At 37.9% G+C, this 26151-nt stretch overlaps 1 protein-coding gene across 1 annotated transcript in view; it reads left to right on the forward strand.

Moving 5' to 3' along the window:
• The first annotated feature begins 860 nt into the window (after positions 1–860).
• Positions 861–26151, forward strand: part of PSMD1 (proteasome 26S subunit, non-ATPase 1) — a 115102-nt gene continuing 89811 nt past the window's right edge. The window contains exons 1-12 of the mRNA XM_004033340.5: positions 861–1267; positions 5497–5540; positions 6468–6541; positions 6726–6895; positions 11132–11337; positions 14253–14396; positions 16413–16639; positions 19741–19801; positions 21255–21383; positions 22870–22958; positions 23745–23823; positions 24350–24523. Of these exons, the coding sequence (XP_004033388.1) occupies positions 1252–1267; positions 5497–5540; positions 6468–6541; positions 6726–6895; positions 11132–11337; positions 14253–14396; positions 16413–16639; positions 19741–19801; positions 21255–21383; positions 22870–22958; positions 23745–23823; positions 24350–24523 (1413 nt within the window). The 5' untranslated portion in view covers positions 861–1251. The remainder of the gene's footprint in view (positions 1268–5496; positions 5541–6467; positions 6542–6725; positions 6896–11131; positions 11338–14252; positions 14397–16412; positions 16640–19740; positions 19802–21254; positions 21384–22869; positions 22959–23744; positions 23824–24349; positions 24524–26151) is intronic.

The following is a 26151-nucleotide window of genomic DNA, read 5'->3' on the forward strand; positions in this document are numbered from 1 at the left end:
CAATCTGAGCCACAGGCTCTTCAAAAATGTTCAATAATTATATTTAATATATTTTAAACAACCACAGTTTAAGAATTCTAATTTAAACAAAAAAACTCACAGATACAACAAAATGTGTTATCAAGCACATTTAATTCACTGGCAACCACAAGACATTGATTGTGCCCCTAGGTTACATAGAAGGCCATAGAAATGAACTGGCCATCGCTGTGCGATTGAAGAGTTTAGCTTGATAGTGCAAGGCCGGTGGCTGAAAAAAATGCTACCGTTTGCCACTATTCCTTGTCAAGACTTTCTCAGTACTGACTCTTGAAATAAATTGACTTCTTGAAGCTAGCATAAGACTGCAAATGGCCATTGCAACTGCCATTTCAAATTTCTGAAGATGTATTAGAAACGAAGAACCCACTGCCGTCGGGGGTAAAGAGGACCTGGGCAGATAGAAGGACAGAATGGAAGACATTTTTTCTCCCTTGGAAAGGCTTTCGCCATATAACTACTGCACATTTTAATATATTGACAACACTGGACATTTTTCCAAAAGTAAGTAAAAACCTTCATTGTTCAACTTTATAATAAGCCAATGATTACTTGTGGATTCATTATGATAATAAAGCACTTCTATGGGGATTTTCTTTTTTTATGATAGGTTTTGCTTTAGAAAACAATTGAAAGCCACTTTTCTGAAAACAAAACAAAACAAAACAAAACAAAAAAAAAACGCTGTTTGCGGCAGCCCCAATTCCCTAAGCATTATCTGGTGGGAGATGTGTTGCAGCGAGACCTCCCACCAGTAGGTGGCACTGCGCGCAATGCTCGCACCTCCCCTCAACACCCTTTCTCTCAGCAATGGCGGGTGATGGTGGGGTCCTCTCTTTGCAGGGCTGGCCATTCTAATGCCTGACCTCAGGTGCAGACCAGTGTTCCATTGCGCGGGACTGCTGACCTCGAGGAGGTTTAGAGAAAACAATGGTGTTCTCCGTGTACCCTTCCGCGAGGGCTGGGGAGTAGACCGCAGCGCAGAAGACGCAGGCCGGGGAGAATTCGCGCCGGGCGGCAGGCGGGGCGGCGGGCAGCCCCTGGGCGGGCGGGGTCCTGGCGAGAAGCGAGCCGGCGGCCTGAGGAGGCGACTGACTGAGCAGCGCACCCGGGGAGCAAGGAGGCGCGGTGAACTGAGCGGGCCCTGAGCTGACAGATACACTGCGCAGCTGGAACGGCGAGCGAGCCGACGGGCGAGTGAGGGGCTCAGCCATGATCACCTCGGCCGGTGAGTGCGGCCCGTAGCCAGCGCCTGGAGGGAGGAGCCGCCGCCGCGCCGGCTTTTAGCTGAGTCAGGGCCGGTGACTGGGCGCCTCCCGGCGGAACGCCGGCCTGGACAGCTTCTTGCTGCCCAAGGCCCACCCCCGGGCCGGGGGGCTGGGAGTCTGATCAGGTCACTGCGTGCTTCTCTGGCTTGAGGGAATCGAGCCGGGTCGACCGCCTCGGCATCCCTCCCCAACCACACCCCAGCGCCAGGACCCGAGGGGCTTCCTGGGCCTTCCCCTGACCCCAGAAGGGTTTCCCTTTTTTCTGTGCCTCCCATTCTTGGCCGTGTGAGGTCGTCCAGCCCCAGTTCTTGCCCGCAGGGGGCCGGGGTGGGATGGGCCCCTGTGCCATTGAACAGTAAGGCAAACCCCCCTGATCAGGCAGCCTAACTGCTACAGAAGTGTTTCTGGACGTGGCCGAGCTCCATTCGCCTTAGAATGAAACCCGGAATTAGGTTTGAGGTGGGTCATTTCTGGGTCCGATCCAAGGGTGTTCATTCAAAACACCCAGAGAACTTTTGGGTTCGGCGAAGACCCTAAAGACGCCCTGGAGATACCTTTATACTGAGAGCCTACTTATACCCTTTCGAGGTTATGTGCTCAGTCTGTTGACTGTACATTCAAGAAAGAATGGATGGATCTACGGAGCAGGTTTCATACGCGCAAACCATTGCATAGGTAGATTCACGTAGTGACATTTGCAATGGAGTAAGTTACAGAGATCAAGTTTCACTTGGAGACTTAAGCTCCCCGTTACAGGTTGACTTGCATGTAGCTGTCCAGAGCCTTGGTGCTTTTTTCCGTTGCCTATTTACATACCCTTTTCTCGTTTTCTTACTCTATGCTTGACCCACAAGAAAAGCATTTTATTGTAAACAAACTGGTGAGCAGAAGACAGTAATATGAATGGTAAGGCGATCAAAACTTTATTTTTATGAGGATTGGTTAAGGAGATCGTTGGAGATACTGGGAGACGTAGTTACTTTCAGACATTTGAAGAGCTGTCACTTGTACCTGAAATAAGACTTTTTGTCCCCAAGAGATACAAGTGATCGCGAGATGAATTTTAGTTCAGTATCAGGAAGTTTTTCCAGTCGGAGCTTTGTAAAGATCAAATAAACACTCAGTTTCTTGCCACCTATAGGCCTCATTCTATTTCAAATCCATCCATTACCAATGTTTCTTCTAACTTGGCCCAAACCACCTTCATCTCTTGTCTGGGTTACTATATCAGCCTTAAGGCTTTGTTTTCGACCATTACCTCTGTACAGCCCGTTTTTCTTGTGGACTATGCTTTTTAAAACTTTAATCACATAATACTTCTTTGCTTACAATCCACCAGTGCTTCCATTGTGTTTAGAGCAGCCGTGTCCAACCCTTTGAATTCGAGGACTTTTTTTCTTACTGTGGTGGTGGACATCGTGAAAATTATATACAAACTTTTTTTTTTTTTTTTTTTTTTTTTTAGCTCATTAGCTATCGTTAATGTTAGTGTATTTTATGTATGCCCCAAGACACTTCTTCCATTGTGGCCCAGGGGAGCCAAAAGGTTGGACACCCCTGGCATTCAGTAAAATCCAGACTCTTAACCAAGGACCCACATGATCTGATTCCCGCCTTGTCTTGTAGTACTGTCTTCACTCAATAGATCCTAATCACACTGGACTTTTTGTTCCTTGAATATGTCAGTTTCTCTCCTATCTTGGGGCCCTGGCACATTCTGTTCCTTTCTAGTCTTCTCTTCCTCAGATTTTCTCTTAGCTTCTCAGTCTTTCGTCTCAACTCAAATGTTATCCTTCCCTGATCATTCTATTAAAACACGCTTACTCTCCCTCCACCACAGCTCTGTAATTGCCTTGTTTGTTTACTTGCCTGATCACTGTCTCTCTCTCTCTCTGGTAGAATTTTGAGCAGGAAGCTTGTTTTCACAATTCTTAGAATACTGCTGAGAGCATGGCAGAAATTCAAAAGTATGTCTTGACTGAAGAGCTCAGTCAGCCAGTCAAAGCGATTAATCAGTCCCTTGAGTTTTTAAAGTAGAGGTGGAAAAAGCACTTGGTGACAATATAATAGACTTTAAGCCTCTTTAAGGTGGCAAAACTAATAATTTTTGAGGTCCTATCCTGAGATTCTGTGATGATCACATAGTGTATATTTATTACTGCCATTTAAGTTTATTGGATTACTTGTCAACTTCTGTTCCAAATCTTTTGTCACTTTGTTTTCTGTCCTATGGCTCATGTTGGCTTAGAATTTGTCCCAGGTGCTAAACAGGCTAGTCTCATGGTTCTGGTGTGGATTAGTCAGTTTGTTCATTCATTTATTGACCAGGCAGTTGCTAGGCACCACCATACAGTGGTGAATAAGAGGGCAACATGTTCTATTAGTTTTTTTCAAGAGGTTTGACTATGCAGGGGAATGGAGAGAGAGAGAGAGGTGCTTCCAGGCGGGAGATGTGAAATTGAGTGGGTTGGTGTTTTCTTTTTTAAACATAACACAGACACATAAAGGAAGGTTGTGCTAAAAAGCTTTAAAACAATAGTCCCCCACCTCACTTTCCCTTTCCTGATCCCCAGAGGCAGGTATTCCCAACTTTTAAGCTGTGTCTTCTGGAACATACCTCCGTATTTGTAAATAAATATCCAAATATTTCTGTCAATTGATTGAACAGTTTTAGACCAATATCTGCTCAGTTCCTATAACGGCATAAGAGGCTTTTAGCATCCTTAGGCCTTTCCCATTCTCTCCCCTCTCCAGAAGAGGGTTCTGTTTTGTTTTTAAGATGGGAAATACTAATGTATGGAGTGTAGAGTATTTGATTTAGTTCTGGTCCATGGCCAGAGGCTGAGTTTCCAAGCCAGGACAACCATGTGACCAGTTAGTCATAAGTGAAACCAAACCAGAGAATATAAAAATCCATCTCCCTTTTTGGTAAAAGCCATTCAAATACATTGATTGAGGATAGGTAGCAGTTTTAGTATTAAGTGTTCTGTTATTTAAGATCTGTTCTACATTTAAAGCATTCTGGCCTGTCATCTTACTCCACATCACTAGTTTGCAATTTTTTCTTTTTCACTGATTGAATTTTGAAATTTATCTGTTCCCTGTGCTGTCCATTCAGAATCTCTGTTCTGGACTTGTCATACCAACCTAGAGTACCAAGAGGTTCTTTATATCTGCTTTTATGCTACTTTAGTTTTGCTTGGTAAATTTTGTATCTTTTCCTGTGTGGCTTCCTAAAGATTGCTTAAGCTATTTGGCAAACCTATACTTGTCAATTAGAAATGGCTACATCTAACTAAGTTGCCTTGACACTTTTTAATCAAACCACAGTTTCAACTCGGTGTTCTGGAATGATTTTAAAACCCACATGGAAAACATTTGAGAGTGGTTTCCTTTGTGGTCTTAGTACAGTAATTTCCCATATCATTTTTCCAATAATCCCTTGACCTTTGACTATTTCAAGGTGTGTTCTTTTGGAGAGGACAATTATTCCTTTTACTCTCCTATGTTAGTGGTAATACCTTGAGGCTAAGAGAAGCCATATGGAGAACACTGTGCTTGGGTAATTGAATTCAGAATGAGTATGATTGTTCATCATTTGGTAAAACCCAGGTTACGTGTGATAGGAAAGAGGTGACATAATATACACACCTTGAAATAATTGAAGTATTTTACCTTGTTGAGTTGATGACTAAATGCTCCCATTTTTGTAAATAATCTTATAACTGTTGATTTATTTTGTATGAATAATTTTATTCTAAAATTGTATAGGAAAGTTTCCCATTTTAATCAGTAAATTAGGCCAATGGTTCTCAAACTATAGTGAGCAAAAGAATCACAGTACTGGGCCCCATCCTCATAATTTGTGATTCAGTAGGTCTGGAATGGGGCCGAGAATGTGTATTTCTAACAGGTTCCCAGGCAATGCTGTTAGTCCAGGGACCACACTGAAAACCATTGAATTAGGCAAATGATGTAATATATGTGGTGCCATGAGGGTTTGATAATATAGTTAAGTCTTAAACTTGAGATATAAACCTTTACACTTTCAAAGAAAAATAATCATTCCCCTGGAGAAGTTACACCTCAAAAAAATTGTTTTTCAGCCATCATGTATTTTTGACCAGGTGTTAATTTCCACTTTAGTGAGAATGTGTTTCATAATCATGTTACATCTTTTTTCTCATAGCTGGAATTATTTCTCTTCTGGATGAAGATGAACCACAGCTTAAGGTATGAATTGAAGAATAAGTAACTAGGCTTAGTGTGAATACCGTGAAGCCTTTTGAATTTAGTGATATCTGTAATCTTCCATCATTTAAAGTTGCTGTCCTAGCTGGCTTGTACCCAGTTATTGTAACCTAGCCAGAGAGGACAGTATTTTGGCCACAGCAGTTGGTTTCCCTTGAGTTTAACAAAGCTAAGACAAATAAACCTCGTTACGACACTTGAATAGCCCCCTAATTTCTTTCTTTTTTTTCTTTTTTTAATCTTTTTCCTTTTTTGAGACAGAGTCTCGCTTTATCACCCAGGCTAGAGTGCACTGTGTGGTCATGGTTCACTGCAGCCTTGACCTCCTACACTCAAATGATCCTCCCACCTCAGCCTCCCAAGTAGCTAGGACTGTAGGCATGCACCACCACACTCAACTAATTTTTAAATTTTTTGTTGTGATGGAGTCTCACTGTGTTGTCCAGGTTGATCTCAAACTCCTGCTCCTGGGCTCAAGTGATCCCCCCCCCGCCTTGACCTCCCAAAGTACTGGGATTACGGGTCTGAGCCACCACACCTTCCGCTTCCCCTGCCCCAGTTTCATTATCAACAGAAAACACAAAAAGTTGTTGCTTCTGTTTCACATATTTAAAGTTTTTTATTTGATGAAAATTTGGAATGTCCTTCTGGTGGCTCTAGATACTTGATTCCTTTACATCTAAACCAGCAACCTGGAGTTAATTGTTTATATTCAAAGAAGAAAAATGTTGATGATTGAAAACAGAAATGTGTAAACTCAAGAAAAAGTGTAAGTTGGTAAATTTTTATATTTGTCAAAGTTTGAGTAAATATTACTGAGGATTTGATCATTGATTTGCTGAAAAGAATTTTTTAAGGAAGTATAATGATAAGTCTATCTCAAAATAGGATTTTGGTTATCTTTTACAGGAATTTGCACTACACAAATTGAATGCAGTTGTTAATGACTTCTGGGCAGAAATTTCCGAGTCCGTAGACAAAATGTAAGAAATTATTTTTATAAATCAGAATAAGATGGATCAAATTTAATTGTGAATATGGGTCTTGTGGCTTATTGATTCATTTAGAAATTTGCTGTTAACTGAATTGTGGCTTGAATATTTAGATTTGGGATTTTTAGGGAAAACCACAGTTTGAACTAGACCTGTACTTCCTAATTTCTTTCAGAGAGGTTTTATACGAAGATGAAGGTTTCCGGAGTCGGCAGTTTGCAGCCTTAGTGGCATCTAAAGTATTTTATCACCTGGGGGCTTTTGAGGAGTCTCTGAATTATGCTCTTGGAGCAGGGGACCTCTTCAATGTCAATGATAACTCTGAATATGTGGAAACTATTATAGGTAATTATCGTCTATCTGGTAAGGCTTTATCTTGTCGGCTTCTTTCTTGCTGTAGTGCACATAGAAGCTTTTTTCCTGAATTTGATGTTGCCAAATTTCGTTTTAATTGGAAGTTCCTAATCTTTCTATAATAATTTTATGCAGGCTGAGTTTTTAGATCTGCCCTTCAACTGAGTGCTGGTTCTCAGTGGTTATGATGATCACCAGTCCAGTGAGCCTACTGTTAGAGGAAAAGATTAAATCAGATTACTATGAGTAACAAGTGGTACCAGTTTATGTAGTTTTTTCGAATACAGGAAACCATTATTTAGTATCTGCATTGTGCTAGGCACCGTGCTAGTCACTCTGCATACCATGGTTTATTCCACAGCTACCCCATGAGGAAGGAGCTAGCCGTTTTACAGATGAGACAACTTGGATTTTGAGATGATAAAGACATGGTTATTAAATAGAAGGATAAAATTTAAAACCTGGTTTTACTCACTCCAAAACCCATGCTGTTTCTATTTGTAACCGTTGTTTTCTTACTTGTTTCCTTATTTTTGAAGGAAGGGGATAACACACAGGCAAGGCTTTGAATTCTCTGACACATATTTCAACCAGAGTTGTAAATTCAACTAGTTATGTAAGATTTGATACAAAGATTTTATAGCGTAAAAAAATGCTTGAAAACTCTTGATGTAGTAAATGAAAGAAGGGACTGCATACCCTTCAGACGTGTGTTTATCAAACTTTGGATTCATAGTACAGAGAGCTCAAGGGCATGTTCTGTCAGGATTGTGCAGTGTAGATATTTCACATTGCTGATTAGTAGAAGGTCTGTATTATTCACTTGAACACTTACAAGGAGGAAGTTGGTATTCTCTTTTAGAAATTGGGAAGTGCTGCACAAGGGGGTTGATAGAGGTACCATCAACTGTCCTTGGGATTCTGTGTTCATGTTTTTAAAGTTTTGGCTATGATGATATGAAAATTTTGCAAGTTACTTTATTGCTGTTGGAGGCTCATTGAATTGAGCTGTCATCTGTGAATCCAGTGGTAAGAACTGATGGCTTAAAAGGATGGACCATATTATTTGAAACTAGACTACTTTCTTCACTTTAAGCTAGAAGCAGGGGGTGAAATACCTTACTTATCTCTTTTATTTGATGGATTTTTTTTTTTGAAAGCAGGGCAGGATCTCACTGTGTTGACCAGGGTGGTCTCAAACTCCTGGCCTCAAGCAGTTCTCCTGCTTTGGCCTCCCAAAGTGTTGGAATTAACAGGTGTGAGCCACCACAGCCAGCCTTTTTTTTTCCTTTAATGAAGGTTTATGGTTTTTTACAACAGTGATCTACAAATGCTTAAAATGCCACCATTGTACAAATTGTGCTTTTAAACTGGACTGTTGGTATGAAGTGTTATGGCATGGTAGATGCCTTCTAAACACTGTATCATTTTACCTTTGGAAGGTGAGTTTTGATCAGTAGACCAGTTCTGTTTGCATTTATTTATTTAAAAGTGGGGTTCACCCTTCCTCTAGTTTTGTAGGGCACATTTTTTAAGATGTCAGTGAGATTCATGAGGGGGTATACAAAATAGAATTTGGATAAGGCTTCCTAGCATCTTAATGAATATCGTAAACAGTACCTCCAGAAAATCCAGGACTCATAAATCTCCAAGTTATGACAAGGCTTTAGCAGGAAATGAGGCTGAGTTTTAGTTATAACATAAACCTGGGATATATTTATGACATATATGCAAACCTGGTGAATGAGAACATGAATCTCATTTGAAACCTGGGACATATATTTTTCCCCTTCAGTTATATAATCTAAGGAAAATACCCCAAATGTTCTAATTTTGAGGTTCCTCTCTGATGGGGTAGGGGCAATGTTTCCTCACTTAGCTACAGTTGGTTCAAAAAGCTCACATTAGGGCCTGGTGGACATTTTCAACACCTGGAATTCTTTAAGGTCTATTTTGCATTATAACATCCACTGTGTTTTTTTGTTTGTCTGTTTGGTTTTTGGCAGTTTTTCTCTGTTGCCCGGGCTGGAGTGCAATGGCACGATCTTGGCTCACTGCAACCTCCACCTCCCTGGTTCAAGTGATTCTCGTGCCTCAGCCTCCCAAGTAGCTGGGATGACAGGTGCACACTATCACACCTGGCTAATTTTTGTATTGTAGAAATGGGGTTTTGCCATGTTGGCCAGGCTGGTCTTAAACTCCTGGCCTCAAGTGATCCACTTGTCTCGGCTTCCCAAGATTTTGGGATTACAGATGTGAGCCACTGACCCAACCCACTATGTTCTTATTAACTGTACCCGAACCTTCATGGTTCCACCTGAATCTTGAATGTAGTATATTCCAATTTATAAAAGTCCTCTGCTTCCTTCAAGATATAGACCCATTTAACCCGGGTCATCTAGTAGGCCAACAATCATTTATGCTAGTTAAAATTATTTTTATTTCTTGGGGCTATGGTTTGTAACTAATAAATCTTGCCCTCATCTTCTTACTTATCTTTGAAAGGGAAAGAAACAAGCCAATGAATTATGGAGAGGATAATTAATGTATATGTCATTCCTCTTGGGTGACTGGGTTTTGTTTTTTTTTGTTGTTGTTGTTTTGTTTTTTTGTTTTTTGTTTTCTGTTTTGAGACGGAGTCTCGCTCTGTCGCCCAGGCTGGAGTGCAGTGGTGCGATCTCGGCTCACTGGAACCTCCACCTCCCGGGTTCACGCCATTCTCCTGCCTCAGCCTCCCGAGTAGCTGGGACTACAGGCACCGGCCACCACACCCAGCTAATTTTTTTTTTTTTTTTTGTATTTTTAGTAGAGACAGGGTTTCACCGTGTTAGCCAGGATGATCTCGATCTCCTGACCTCGTGATCCACCCGCCTCGGCCTCCCAAAGTGCTGGGATTACAGGCGTGGGCCACCGCGCCCAGCCAGGGTGACTGTTTTATCTTCCTTATGAAGGTGGAAGGCTTAGGGAAATGTCCTTCTTTTGGTTGTACTTAGAAAGTTTAAGGTGTGATTGCAAAGAAATATAACTAAATTGCAAACAAATGTTTCTTATCAGGTGTGCTATTGATATCCTTCAGTATGTCACACCCTCCCCTCCATGCACCCAAATCATTGTGAAATATGGAAGCTAAATTGGGCACAAACACTTTTGCATGAATTTTCAGACACCTTCTTGGGAGAAATAGGTTCCACCTACCTCACATTGAGACAATAAATAGAGTCAGGAATCACATAATGACAGACTGCATAGACAACAGATGTCCCATAAGAGTACAATACCATATTTTTACTGTACCTTTTCTGTGTTTAGACACAAATGCTATTGCCTATAGTATTCAATACAGTAATATGCTATACAGGTTTGCAGCCTAGAAACACTAGGCCATACCATATAGCCTAGGTATGTAGTAGGTTATATAACATCTAGGTTTGTGTAAGTTCACTCCATGATGTTTGCACAATGATGAAATCACCTAAAGATGTGTTTTCCAGAATGTATTACTGTCATTAAGCGACACAGGACTGTTTCTCAAAGGATCTGCTACAGTTGCTGGAAAAGTTTTTGGAAATCTTTGGAACTGCCTTTTAAACTTATGGCACTGAATCATTTCCCCATTACCCTACAGAGACGATTTAGACATAGTTCTTACTCTCAGGTTGCTAATAGTTTCATTAATGCAAAGAAGTCCGATATACTACTATGTGATAATTGCTATAATAGGCCTTTTAAAATATCTTCAGCAATGGCAAATGTTTGTTTTTTGAAAGTGAAGCAGCAGCTATTTGTAGCCGATTCTTTTGAATAAGCAGCTTAATTGGGTAGAGTAATAGAATTTTGATCAAAATGGGGTAACAAGATAGAAACTGTAAAAATAAATTCAATAAGAGACAGGGTCCCATTGTGGTGCTCAGGCTGGCCTTGAACTCCTGGGCTCATGTGATCCTCCTGCCTCAGCCTGCCAAGTAGCTGGGACTGTGGGTGAGCACTACCACACCTGGCAGATAGAAATGTTTTGAATAGTGTCAACTGGATTGGAATTAATGTGTAGTTCTCCAGTGTAAATTTTATGGGAGAACAGTATTCAAATGCATAAGTTCTAGCATTTCAAAATTTGCTTATTGCTTTATAGTCATCCCATAAGTATATATGATTATAAATATAAGCATTGCCCTTTCTGATAGTTTAGCCCAATTTACAAGATAATCAGTTATTTTATTTCCTCAACAGCAAAATGCATTGATCACTACACCAAACAATGTGTGGAAAATGCAGATTTGCCTGAAGGAGAAAAAAAACCAATTGACCAGAGATTGGAAGGCATCGTAAATAAAATGTTCCAGCGATGTCTAGATGATCACAAGTATAAACAGGCTATTGGCATTGCTCTGGAGACACGAAGACTGGACGTCTTTGAAAAGACCATACTGGAGTCGGTAGGTAGATGATGTTATTTTAGAAATTATTGTTGATAGGGAATCAGCAAAGCAAGTTATTCAAACTGAAACTTTCATAGGCAGTGAAAAGAAAATCTAGTTTAGAAATAGCAGGTGATCTTTTGCCAAATATTTTATTTTCATATTTATGTATGAACCTTGGTTGTGTTTTGTGTTCATGGAATATCTGCTTTTATCTTACCACATAATCCTTTGAAGTCTTGCATGGGGAAGTTGTATTAATTACTCTGCCCTTTTTAAGAAGACAATAAACTGCTATTTTAATGCATTTATTAGGGTTAAAACTACTCAGCTAGATTCCTGGTTTGCAGTGTTTGCAATAATTAAGACAATTTAAGTCACCAACCGAAGTGGTCAGAAAGGTACAAAGCTGAGTAAAATGGACATTGATCTGCAGGCTTACTTTGCCTCACCAGCCATTTCTTTCCATGAGCTAGCTCTCTGTACACTAGCCATTTTGGTATCTTCTCATCTAGATGAATCCTGCCTCGTTCCCCCTTCCAAAAGTATTTTTTACATTTCTTTTTTCTTTCTTTTTTTTTTTTGAGATGGAGTCTCGCTCTGTCAACCAGGCTGGAGTGCGGTGGCACAATCTTGGCTCACTGCAACCTCTGCCTCCGGGGTTCAAGCAATCCTCCCATCTCAGCTTCCTGAATAGCTGGGATTACAGGCGTGTGCCACCACACCCAGCTAATTTTTGTATTTTTAGTAGAGTTGGGGTTTCACCATGTTGACCAAGCTGGTCTCAAACTCCTGACCTCAAGTGATCCACCCGTCTCAGCCGCCCAAAGTGCTGGGATTATAGGCATGAGCCACCACACCTGCCCTCCATTCCTTTCTTTGCCTGCTTTATTTCTCCTCACAATTCAAAACTTAGCTCAACTATTCCTTGTTTGCAGAACTTTGATCCCAATACCCATGCCTTCCTCAGCCCCTAAGCAAAGACTAGGTCCAGTTCTGTTGTTAATCTTATGGAGCCCTATACATTTTTTCATGGTGTTTATCCCTTGATAATTGTATTAGTAGATAGTTAATAGCTGTCTTCCCCACTAGATCATAAGCTATATCGGGACAGGTATTTGTGCCTTTTTCACCACCGTATCCCCAAAACCTAACACAGTGTTTAGCATCAATAATACGATTTGTTTAAATGAGTGAATGAATGAATGGCCTAATGTGATATAATGGCCCTTGTTTCCCTCTCAATTTCATTTTTGTGCAGTTTTAGCCCATCCTTGTCTTCACGTGTGTAAGATTACATTTTTGGCTTTCATTTATTTAACAAATATTTTTTCAGTGCTTACTGTTTGCCAGATACTGTTCTAGGCATTGGAGATGTGCATTGTCCCCACTCATCCATGGTTTTGCTCTCTGTGGTTTCAGTTACCTGCAGTCAACTACAGACTGAAAATATTAAATAGAAAATTCCGGAAATAAACAATTCATGTCTTAAATTGTGCACCATTCTGACTAGCACAATGAAATCTCTCACCATCTCTTTCCATCCCGCATGGGATGTGAATCATCCTAGTAGATCTATGCTGTGTACACTGCCTATTAGTCACTTTAGTGGCCACCTTGCTTATCAGATTGACTGTCGCAATATCACAGTGCTTGTGTTCAGATAACCCTTATTCTACTCAGTAATGGCCTCAAAGCACAAAAATAGTGATGTTGGCAATTTAGATATGCTAAAGAGAAGCCTTAAACTGCTTCCTTTAATTGAAAAAGTGAAAATTCCCAACTTAATAAGGAAAGAAAAAAAATTGTGCTGAGGCTGCGCTAAGATGTACATAAGAATGAATCTTCCATCCATAAAATTGTGAAGAAGAAAACAGAAATTTGTGCATAATTTATATAGAGTTTGGTACTGTTTGTGGTTTCAGGCATTTGCTGGGGGTGCTGGAACATAGTCCTCTCAGATAAAGGAGCACCTACTGTAGTAGCAAACAAGACCAACAAAGTTCCTGCCCAAAGCAAACACTTCACTGGGGAATCTAGAAGGGGAACAAGCAGTCAAACAAATAAATATATAAAGTAAAAGAATGAAAAATGTTTTTTAAAAAAAAAAAGCAGAGTAACAAATGCATCTTTCTTTGTATCCCAGTGCACATATACATATAGATGTAATTTAAGCTTTATGAAACTAATACCTACCCTTACTACTTGTGATATAACTGTTATTTTTAAATTGTATTTTTTATTTTTTTAATTTGCTAGTCACACTTTATTACATTGATTTTATTACACAGTGGAAAGTCACAACTCACTTTTTGAGAAACACTCCTGTAGCTTTCAGTGTGCTAATTTATGTTGAAGGCCTTTTACAGGGTGAAGTCTCAAATATTGGGGATACTTTTGAGAATCACCAAGTAAACACATAGAGCTTGGATCAAAGTTTTCTTGTAGGGAGAGCACCAGACAGATGTGGCAGTACTCAATGCTTGAGTCACTGAGAGCTGTGTTGTGTTTCCTGGCCAGCAAGTGAGTGTAGGCAGTAAGTCATGAGGGAGTCTAGTAGCAAGATAAGAAGCAGAAAGACTTCAGCAGACACATTTGGAAAACATAGCTACTTAGTGTATGGACAGTTGTATATCTTTTATAATAATTAACAGCATCACTTTATTATAGTATACTATGTTCATGTAATAGTGATTCTGAGTACCACTAAATATTATTTTTAATCCATTTTTTATGATGATGTGGAAATATGTAATTCTTTGAAGATTTTCATCTAAAATGGTTTAAAATTCTTAAGTTTGTATTGCTTAAGAGGTTTAAATAATTGGCTTCCTAGATTGGCTAAAGAAGCAAGATTAAAATAATTCAATTTCTAAATAAACATAATGCTGCAATAACCAGATAACGTTATATCTTTAAACTATCTCTTTCAGAATGATGTCCCAGGAATGTTAGCTTATAGCCTTAAGCTCTGCATGTCTTTAATGCAGAATAAACAGTTTCGGAATAAAGTACTAAGAGTTCTAGTTAAAATCTACATGAACTTGGAGAAACCTGATTTCATCAATGTTTGTCAGGTAATGACATTAAATTATGTTTCATTACACTGCTCCACGCTGTACTGTGCTATGTTATACCACTTCACATTTTATTACTTTGTATTACTATAATGGCTTTATACATGTATCTCAGCTGATCTTCACAGCAGCCCTGTGAAAATAAGGTATGTGCTTTATATTCCTTTTTATTAATAAGAAACTAAATCTCACAACACTAAAAAGCTATTTTGTTGTAACACATTCTTTCTTTGTATTCTTTTTTCATTTTGAAAATAATCCAATAATTTAAGGAAATTTTTAGAAATAACGAAGGTTTTTTAAAAAGCTAGAAGACTAAAACAGTGCCTATGCTATACTATATCATTCTAAAGAGAATTCAAAGTATATAAATTATATATGGTTTCATTACCCATACACACCAAAACAATTGGGTATCTTTTCTTTATCTCTTTCTATATATAAATTTGCTTGCACATAAAAAAAAATTCAGATGGTACAGAAAATATATAAAATGAAAAGTAAGGCTTCTCTTTCCCATCATTTGGGCTTTTTCCCAAAGGTAAGACATAGATGTTTTTCCCCACTTATTCGCACATGTGGATCTACTGCATTCTTTTAATGACTATATTGTATTTCATTGGCTGGAGGTGTGCATGGGTTTACTTTTTAACAATTGCTATGTTGTATACATTTTTTGTATTCTGCTCAGGGCATAGCATTTTATTGCACATTTTGTTGTTTCTTCATTAAAATGTGCTCCTGTGTATTTTAATCCTCTAGACTTTAAAAATTTAGATTAAAACACTGTTTTTTACAATCCCTTTTAAAGCAAGTTTGAAACAAAATACTAGAAGAAAAAATATCCATGTTTAAATCACCCAAAGTCAACTTACTATTCTAACTTGATTTTTTACATCACCCAAAGTCAATTTAGTATTTAATAGTGTATTTCCTTTCAGTTTTCTCTACATAGGTTTTCGGAGTTTTGTTGTTTGTAAATATTTTTCATAGTTTTTTTAAAAACTGACATGAAAAATAGTAGTTCCCTGCCCTCTTCCTGTCTGTATTTCAGTTTTATTCCTTAGAGGCAATTTTATTTCTTTCAGCTGTTTTATTCCTTATCTTTTTATTATTTTTAAAAACTTTATTGTTCATTTTTAAAATAATATCTTTTTGAGCAGATAATATGTTCATGTGATTTAAAATTCAAAAAGAATGATGGGGTATACAATGAAGTCTTCCTATTACTTGGCTCCAGCTACCAAGTTCTTTTCTCTGTGGATAAACAGTGTTAATTGTATACAGTCTTTAACATTTTTCCATGTTCTAACTCTTCATAGAGTCTTCATTGTTGTAATCATTCAGTGTATGTACTTTGCCCTACTTAATCATTCCCCTATTGTTGACCACTTATTTTGTTTGTGTTATTTCGTGTTCTTAATTTATAATAACTTTGATTAATGTGTTTATTTTGAAGTTCAGTTACTTGCTGCCTAAGGGAACAAGAAAATTTAAATTGAGTTTTTAAAAGAAAAATTCTAACTTTGTTGGATAATTTTGTTAAAACAATGGCAGATCATAAGAGTAGTAAGAGAAATGCTTCAAAATGGTAATTTTAATGTCTCTTGTCCTGGCCCAACACAACACAATGTGTGTTAAATGAATGAGTAACTTCCATAACATATGGTAAGGGAGAAAATAACAAATTAAGGAGCACTTAGGTATAACTTATGGATAAGATTTAAAGAAGCCAAGATTCATTCAACAACCAATGTTGAATACTGCTGATTACCAGGCACAGCATTAAGAGTTATAAATATAATTTGTATGAATTTTTTTATGGAAGACAGATGCCATGTTTAGAAAAATTTCATCTAGTGCTGGGTTTAGAAATAGAGTGCTAGACTGGATAGTCTGCCCTAGTTTGCCTGTGCTTGTATTTTAAGGTTTTCTATAATGTTGATTTTGTCTCCTTAAGTACCTTGTAGATGAAGTTTTTAATTATTGTATAATTGTTCTTTATCTCCATTTCAGTGCTTAATTTTCTTAGATGATCCTCAGGCTGTGAGTGATATCTTAGAGAAACTGGTAAAGGAAGACAACCTCCTGATGGCATATCAGATTTGTTTTGATTTGTATGAAAGTGCTAGCCAGCAGTTTTTGTCATCTGTAATCCAGAATCTTCGAACTGTTGGCACCCCTATTGCTTCTGTGCCTGGATCCACTAATACGGGTACTGTTCCGGGATCAGATAAAGACAGGTATAAGTACCTTTTTCTGCATCAAAACTAATTGAATAATCTTTATTTCATTTTGGGGACAGGTAGAATATTTATAGGAAGCATATTCTAAGAATAAATTTTGCCACTAGCTTTCATAGATTGTAAAGTCTTATTAGGCTGTTGCTCTGTTTTGTACTGTGCTGGGTGTAGTAAGGAAAACCGAAGAAATTGACCCTTCTGGAAAGAAATAGAAGTGATTATCTCATAGGGAGGGCCTGCCAGACAACATGTGTACTATTTAATCAAGTAAATTTAAAAAAACAGGTGGGGATAGGTCGGGGCTACCTTTTAGATATTTGGGTTAGATATATCTGGGTTAGATATTTAGAAAGTAAGGAACATTCTCAGCTTTTTGTGCTTTTATTAGAACTAAATACACAAATTTCTATAGTATTAGAAATTTGCATTCTGTACAAATTGATATGGTATTAAAATTTTATTTTTCTGTATTTTACACGTTTAGATCACTTACTAAAAACATTTGTGTGTCTTAGTTGTGCCTGTATATGCCGGCAGCCCCCTAGCCCGCTCTTTCACTGGATATCTGTGTCTGAGAAATGTGGGACTCTCTCTTTCACTTAAGCACTCAGAGGCCATTGTAGGGTTATTAATTGGCCTAATTTCAATATTGTTGTGTCTCAGGGAATAGGGAGTCCCAAGGAGAAGGAGAGAGATGGGGGAATGACCGGTGTGTGGAGCAGCCAGAACACACACATTTATTGATTGAGTTTGCTGTTTTATATGGGTGTGGTTCGTGGTGTCCCAAAACAACTACAATGGTAATATCAAAGATCACTGATGAAAGATTACCATAACAGATATAACGATAATTAAAAAGTTTTAAATATTGCAAGGATAACTAAAATGTAACACAAGGACAAAGTGATCACATACTATTGGAAAAGTGGCTCCAATAGACTTCCTTGAAGGGCAGTAAAACAAAGGTATGCCTATATTTTTCTTTATATCACTACCTCTTTCCTTATTACTAAAACTATGCTAAGTCTTGCAATCAGGTATTGTAAGACCTACAGTTTTGATTCTTTTTTCTTTTTTAAGATTCTTTGGGCTATTGTAGATTTTTTGCATTATATAAGTCTGTGGGTGTTCTGATTGGGATTGTATTGAATATCTTCAATTTGGGGCACATTGAAATCCTGATAATATTGAATCTTGTAATCCAGGAATATGGTGATCTTTTTCATTTACTTAGGTTTTTTATTTTTTTCTCAGTAGTGTTTTGTAGATTCAGTGCAGAGGTTTTGCACATCTTTTCTTAAATTATTGTTCTTATATCCCTAAGTATAATTTGTTTTTTGATGCTGTTGTGAAGTGGTATTTTTAAATTTCTATTTTTTTTGTTGGTAGTATATAGAAATATAATTGATTTTTATATACTAACATTGAATCCTATGACCTTGATAAAATCATTTATAGCTTTATAAATGATTTTTTTAAGTAAATTTTTTAAAGTAGATCCTTTTACAGAATTCTGTTTATTGGCATCTTGGTCATCTGCAGTTAGAGACCATTTTACTCCTTCTTTTGTAATCTTTATACCTTTTCCCTCTCTTTTTTTTCTATATTGGCTAGAATTCCCAATACTTATAGAAGTGATAAGAGGCAGCATCTTTAATTTTTTTCAATCTTAGGGGGATAGAATTTATTTATTTATTTTCAAGACAAGAGTTTCAGTCTTGTCACCTAGTCTGTAGTACAGTGGCACGATCTCAGCTCACTGCATCCTCCACCTTCCTGGGTTCAAGCAATTCTCCTGCCTCAGCCTCCTGAGTAGCTGGGACTACAGGCGCAGGCCACCATGCCCGGCTAATTTTTATATTGTTAGTAGAGATGGAGTTTCACCATATTGTCCAGGCTGGTCTCGAACTCCTGACCTCAGGTGATCCGCTTGCCTCAGCCTCCCAAACTTCTGGGATTATAGGTGTGAGCCACCACACCCGGCCTATTTATTTATTTTTGATTTAACAAGTTTTCTTTCTTCTTGCCTTCTCCTTTTCTTAAGGCTTATGTGTGGTGGTTACAAGTTCCTTCTGAGTTAATCTTCATTTCTGAAATTATTATTTTTTCTCTTTTATTTCTGATTTTCTCTAGTTCTATCATGTTAATTTCTGAGTTTTTGTAATTCTAATATGTAATAGTCTTGTATATTTTATGTAATTTTCCTAATTTCTCTTGTTTTGAAATAACTTTTTTCTAATATTTTATGAGATTTTACTTTGATGCTTTTCTGTAGCTTATTTTTACTGAAATTAGTTTTTCTAAACTTTTCCAAAGGAGGCTTGTTTAGGATAGTTTTTCCAATTTTACTGCCCTCTAGTATTTCCTCTTCTGTTGCATTTATGTAGTACTATACAAAATAATGGCTTTTGTTTTGGGATCTCCTGACTCTGTTTCCTTTCTCCATTGCCCAGGCTAGGGTGCAGTGGTGCGATCATAGCTCACTGCAACCTCGAACTCCTAGGTTCAAGCAATCTTCCCACTTCAGCCTCCGGAGTAGCTGGGACTACAGGCACGCACCACTATACCTAGTTCATTATTTAAATTTTTTTGTGGAGACAAGGGTCTCATTTTGTTGCCCAGGCTTATTGGTACCTTCTTTATCTTTGTCCCTGCCTTTTAAATTTGGATTCTCTGCCCAGCACTTTTTCCTCAATATGGTGCTTTGACCTACAAGGGACTGTTGGCTGATTAGATTTAAGAGTAGTTGGGGTCCCAGCCCCTTCTTTTCAAGCCCATTTTGTAGCTGGTGGTGATTTTGCTTTACCTGACTGTGTTTTGTGAATGAAGGAGATATTTTGTCGCCTGTTCTTGTTGTATTTGTTGTCCATGGTTTTGCTAACCTAGCTGCTTTGTATGTTTTTATTATTTGGAGGAAATTTAATAACTGGATTGCATCCATCTTAGAGATGTGTAGAATTTTTTATTTCTTAATGGTAATACTTTAGTAAACATTATTTTCTTGCAAAATATTCAATTTGGACATGGTTCAGATCTGTGGTATAAACAAATTGTACTTCTCTTCAGAAAAAATTATTGATTGTTGGTTCTTTTCATTTCAGTGACTCGATGGAAACAGAAGAAAAGACAGGCAGTGCATTTGTAGGAAAGACACCAGAAGCCGTGAGTGTGCTTTTTTTTTTTTTCCTTTGAGACAGGGTCTTGATCTGTCACCCAGGCTAGAACGCAGTGGCGCGGTCTCGGCTCACTACAACCTCTGCCTCCCAGGCTCAAGCTGTCCTCCCACCTTAGCCTCCCAAGTAAATAGCTGGGATTGCAGGCATGTACCACCACGCCTTTTGTATTTTTTGTAGAGACAGGGTTCGCTGTGTTGCCCAGGCTGGTCATGAACTCCTGAGCTCAAGCAATCCGTTTGCCTTGGCCTCCCAGAGTGCTGGGATTACAGGCATGAGCCACCGAGCCGAGCCACCATGCCCAGCGAGTGTGGTTTTTGAAGTTGAGATTGTTACTTAATAAATATTTCCACAGGATATTGTAAATTCTTTCAAGTATATATTCTATACATGCTTTTATTAAAGTTTACTGTTAAGTTTGATACCAAAGTCATTTTATAAAAATGAATTTTCTGTAAAGATTAAAGTTTTAAAAATTGATCCGAAGAAAACATTTAGAAGAAATCAAATCCTTAGATCCTTTCTTCAGGCAGAAGTTATTTCTGTCTGAAATAACTTCAAATTACCTATCACAGGGTGAAAAAAAGGTATGGTCTCTAGCAAATGGCAACATATATGGGAGGGAGGCTAATTGTTTTTGTTGTTTTTAATGTTTGCGGCATATTAGAAGGGTAGGGTAAATATTACAACAGTGGTCTGTTGGACTTTTGGTTCCTGATGCTCAGGTGTGTAAACTTCAGCTGTTCTTCACCTGGTTGGAAAGTTGTGTTGGTGGCATGGTAGTTTATAAGATCAAGGCTGGGCGCTGTGGTTCATGCATGTAATCCCAGCACTTTGGGAGGCCAAGGTGGGTGGATCACCTGAGGTCAGGAGTTCGAAACTAGCCTGGCCAACATGGCAAAACCCCGTCTCTACTAAAAATACAAAAATTAGCTGAGCGTGGTGGCACGCGCCTTTAATCCCAGGTACTTGGGAGAATTGCTTGAGCTTGGGAAGTGGAGGTTGCAGTGAGCCAAGATTGCGCCACTGCACCCCAGCTGGGGCAACAGAGAGAAACTCTGCCTCAAAAAAAAAAATCATATATATATGTTGATTAAAGGTATTTTCGGTTTTCTCAGTTTCAAGTAGGAAGTTTCTCAATTAAAATATAAATTGACTCATTTAACAAAAAGTAATTTTCCTGCATGTTATCAGTAATTATTCTTTCCCAGTTTTTAAAAAATATTTAAATATTTTACATCGAAAGCTAGCTGGGGATGAATTGTATTCTTCCATCAAGCTAGTATCATATCTCAGTAGCATCTAATAAAGAAAGAAATAAATTATCCTTTCTCTTAAAATGGACTGAATTTCACTGGTTTAGGACTGATGAAATAAAATTGGGTTACTGGATTATAGTAATACTATTTATGAGTTTTCATTTTTTTTGTTTGTTTTGGCAGAGTCCAGAGCCTAAGGACCAGACTTTGAAAATGATTAAAATTTTAAGTGGTGAAATGGCTATTGAGTTACATCTGCAGTTCTTAATACGAAACAATAATACAGACCTCATGATTCTAAAAAACACAAAGGTAAGAAATTCATCAATAATAGAGGATTTTTAAAAATATTTAGTTCTTTGTTGCATATAAGTATATTATTTATTGTTGGATACTTTCTTTATTTTATTTCCAATTAAGGAAAAAGTATTTAAGTTTTGAAAAAATAGCAATCAATTATCTTCTTGGAGTTGTTGGAAAGGAAGAAAATGAGCAATGATTGAGCTCTTGTTTTTATGCTTATCTCTTATTGGAGAGCTTAGTTAACTCATTTTTCATTTTTAATGTATACATGGAGCAGTTAGACAAATAGCACAATCAGAATATTAAGATAGGCTCTTGAGCTGCTTGCTTCAGCCTGCTCCAACTCTGTGGAGTGTACTTTCATTTAAATCTGTGCTTTTCTTTTATTACAAAAAAAAAAGAATATAGGTTTTGTGTCTGTATTTCCCATTGAACTATGATCTCCTTGAGAGCAGCGATTCTTACCTTGTTGCAATGTTTGTTGAGATATTGCTCTTAACAGTTATTAATACTGATTTTAATTTTTTAGCAAGTAATATATTTGATTCAAAATATTTTAATATAAAAAGATATATAACATGAAAAATCTTCCTTCTCGCTCTCTTATTTATCCAGTACCCCTTCGCAAAGTCATTTTTTTATAGCTATATATTATTGAATGATTAAACAGTTGTTTGATTAAAGCATGTGTAATAATGCTCTTTGAAACTTTTAATACAATTTTTGCAAATAGCAAAAAATATGGAGAATCATATAGTCTCCATTCATGACAATTTAAAGCTAGTCTTTGTAATATAGTCTCATTAAAAATAAACAAAATTTGACCAGGCACGATGGCTTACGCCTGTAATCCTAGCACTCTGGGAGGCCAAGGCAGGCGGATCACCTGAGGTCAGGAGTTCAAGACCAGCTTGGCCAACATGGTGAAACCCCGTCTCTACTTAAAATACAAAAATTAGCCGGGCATGGTGGTACATACCTGTAATCCCAGCTACTCGCGAGACTGAGGCAGGAGAATCGCTTGAACCCTGGAGGTGGAGGCTGCAGTGAGCTGAGATCGTACCACTGCACTCCAGCCTGGGCAACCAAGCAACACTCTGTCTCAAAAACCAAAAATAAACAAAATTATTTGGTAACTGTCAGAGGTGCAGCACTGCTCCTCAGGTTATCTCAACACCTTGGAGACCTTGGGCAAGATGGAGAAGAGAAAAAGCAAGTTTAATTAAACCAAAGAATAGAAAATCTGCTGTCCAAATTCCCCACCTAAAATCTGTCGTTGAGCTCTGTTAAAACTGCAAATAAAACTTTGACTTGCTTGTTTGTATAAACTAGCTATTTAGTCTTTATAAAAGAAATACCCAAGATCCATATTTTAAATCTCAGTTCAGTTTGTTCATGCTTTTACCACAAAATAGGACCTCTGACTGTGTGTGTGAGGGTGTGCATATATGAATACTTTGCCAGTGATGAAACAATTCTGTATTTGTTGTTGCAGGATGCAGTACGGAATTCTGTATGTCATACAGCAACCGTTATAGCAAACTCTTTTATGCACTGTGGGACAACCAGTGACCAGTTTCTTAGGTAAATATGCTTGTTGATTTTCACTTCGGTTCAAAATCTTTTTTTTTTTTTTTTTTTTGTTGTTGTTGTGCAGTCTTACTCTGTGGCCCAGGCCGGAGGGCAGTGACGCGATCTCAGCTCCCTGGAACTTCTATCTCCTGGGTTCAGGCGATTCTCCTGCCTCAGCCTCCCAAGTAGCTGGGATTACAGGCGCACGCCACTATGCCTGGCTAATTTTTATATTTTTAGTAGAGACAGGCTTTTGCCATGTTGGCCAGGCTGGTCTTGAACTCCTGACTTCAGGTGATCCGCCCACCTCGGCCTCCCAAAGTGCTGGGATTACAGACGTGAGCCACCGCACCCGGCCTAAAATCCTTTTTAACAGACACTGTGTTAACATTGTTGTAGAGATGTTGAGGACTTTCTTGTTAACCAGTCCTTAATTCTAAATTACATTTTTGCTATTTTATGTATTTTTTGTTGTGTATTTCTACTTGTTTTAAGGTAAAATTAATTCCTTTTATTACTTGGCTTGATTATAGGCTCTTGAAGGAAATATATTAAGCTCTAAAATTTTATATAATTTTGTTTTTATTTATAGTAGAATTACATATCGTGCATTTTAAAAATCCTTAAAATACTAAGAACAACTTAAGAGTTAAAATAGAATCAGTAGTAACTTGAGATCGACAAAGTAATTTGGAAGGGTTCAAGGTAAAATTTTAATGCTTTTAACCTTAGTGTTAAAAAGCTTTAAGGAATTCATTTGTTTTAACACTAATTAAAATACATCATCTTTTTTTACAGAGATAACTTGGAATGGTTAGCCAGAGCCACTAACTGGGCAAAATTTACTGCTACAGCCAGTTTGGGTGTAATTCATAAGGTAATATATATTGGTCAGTGTATACAGGCATCAGAAAAGAAGTAAATTTTTCTGGGGTTAAGAAAAAATAACAGTTTATTATAATTCATTAACAAGTACACTTTGTTAAGTCAGATAAGTCATTTTGTGGAGAAGGCTAAAGTAAATAAGATACTAAAGTATTTATATGTGTGTTTGTTTTTAATAAAAAGTGGAAATTTGTTTCTATAAAGACTGTATAAGCCATTGAAAGGATAAATTGAAATGTTATTTGCATAGTCTGAGATGGATTTGGGCAAATGTTATAAAACAAAGGGAAAAAAATTGAAGCATTTGTGATTTTTTTTTTCTAACCAGAGTGTAACTGGGTCTCTTTAAAGGCTTGTCCTCTTGTTTGAGTGATACAATTATATGAGAGAGAGCCCCACTACCTCCTTCTCTCTTAGCAAGTGAACATTCTGGGGAAAAGGCAGTAATCATAGAAAACATTGTCTTTTTTCTTCTTACTTTCTCTTTTTGATGTCTTTGTTATGACTTACCTTTACAGGGTCATGAAAAAGAAGCATTACAGTTAATGGCAACATACCTTCCCAAGGATACTTCTCCAGGATCAGCCTATCAGGAAGGTGGAGGTCTCTATGCACTAGGTCTTATTCATGCCAATCATGGTGGTGATATAATTGACTATCTGCTTAATCAGCTTAAGAACGCCAGCAATGATGTAAGTATTAAAATGGAAAACTAAATTTCCAAAACTCAAGAATCCAGGATAACATATTTGCCACATTATTTTAGTGACTGGAGATTTTGTAGAATTTGGGAATACCCAAAACAACTGTTATCTTGGATTTTTTTTTTTTAGGTAATTTCATTTCCTTCTTGATAAGCTAAAATTGTGTTTCTCACTCCTTTAAACACTGCGTGTATTTGTAAAACATGTTGTTTTCCCACACTTTCATCTTAAAATGTTACAACTACAAGTGACCTTAGTTATCATCTAGTCTAGGCCCTAACATTTCACTGGAAATTAAGGCCTAAAGAAGTTGCAGTCTCTCAGAAGTTAGAATCCTTGCTTGTTTTGATCTTTGATAATTGTTTAAAATGTAAATCTTTTGGAAAAGCTTACTAAGTAGCCCTGTTCTTATTTTAAGGAACCTTAAAATGTAATTTTAGACTAACTTCTATATTGGAGTGAGGGCCATCAGGAGAGTAGTTAAGTGAGCCAGAAAACCTTGCCCTCATGCATAAGTGAAAAGATTGAAGCCAGGGCTGGGCACGGTGGCTCATGCCTGTAATTCCAGCACTTTGGAAGGCCGAGGCGGGTGGATCACCTGAAGTGAGGAGTTTGAGACCAGCCTGGCCAACATGGTGAAACCCCATCTCTACTAAAAATACAAAAAGTTAGCCGGGCATGGTGGTGGGCACCTGTAATCCCAGCTACTCTGGAGGCTGAGGCGGGAGAATCACTTGAACCCGGGAGGCGGAGGCTGCAGTGAGGCCAAGATGGTGCCACTGCACTCCAGCCTGGGCGACAAGACAGAAACTCCGTCTAAAAAAAAAAAAAAAAAAAAAGATTGAAGCCAATAGGATGATGTCTCAATTAATAAGCCCCTTAGCCACAAATCGTGTGTGCAGATACACACATTTTTACCTTATTTCCCCTGGTCTCAGGTAAAAACTTTCTTATCAGATAGGGTTTATGGTTACAAAAAAAAAAAACAAAAACAGCAATAGACAGCATTAAAAACCATTTCTAACTAACTTGAATAAGAAGTTTATTGGAAATAGCTTATATAATTAATAGAAAGGCTGATGAACTAGTTCTCACAAAGGTTAAAGAGCCAGAGCAACACCACAGATGCTAGATAACAGGAACTAATGAAATAGCCTTTTAAGGACCCTACCTTCAGGATGAATGAACTTGGAACATTTTTGGCCATTGGGTTATTCCACTTAAAGATGAAAATTGCAAAGAAGGAGCATTGTATTGCTCTGGCTTGGGTCACACTTTGGCTAGGGGAAGGTGGGAGATTCTTAAATGACAGTCCCACCAGGACTCTAACCAGTGGGGAGGAGTATTACCAAAGGAATGTTGGGATGCTGTCACTAATAGAAGCATGCTGTGCATTCAGAAATGACAGATGACCACTAAAGTTTCCTCTTTCAAATGTGTATATTTCAGAGGTACTCTAACCTCATTTTCAACCACTTTCTTCACAACCACGTTCCATTAGATACCTTTTTCTCCTCTGTCTTTAGCCTCTCACTCTGTACTGCCTCCTTTCCCTCAACCCATGAACATACTCTCATCTATCCTAAACAAAATTCTTTTCTTGACATCTCCCTCTT

Source organism: Gorilla gorilla, chromosome 11 (assembly GCF_029281585.2).
Source record: "Gorilla gorilla gorilla isolate KB3781 chromosome 11, NHGRI_mGorGor1-v2.1_pri, whole genome shotgun sequence".
Classification (NCBI taxonomy): Eukaryota; Metazoa; Chordata; class Mammalia; order Primates; family Hominidae; genus Gorilla; species Gorilla gorilla.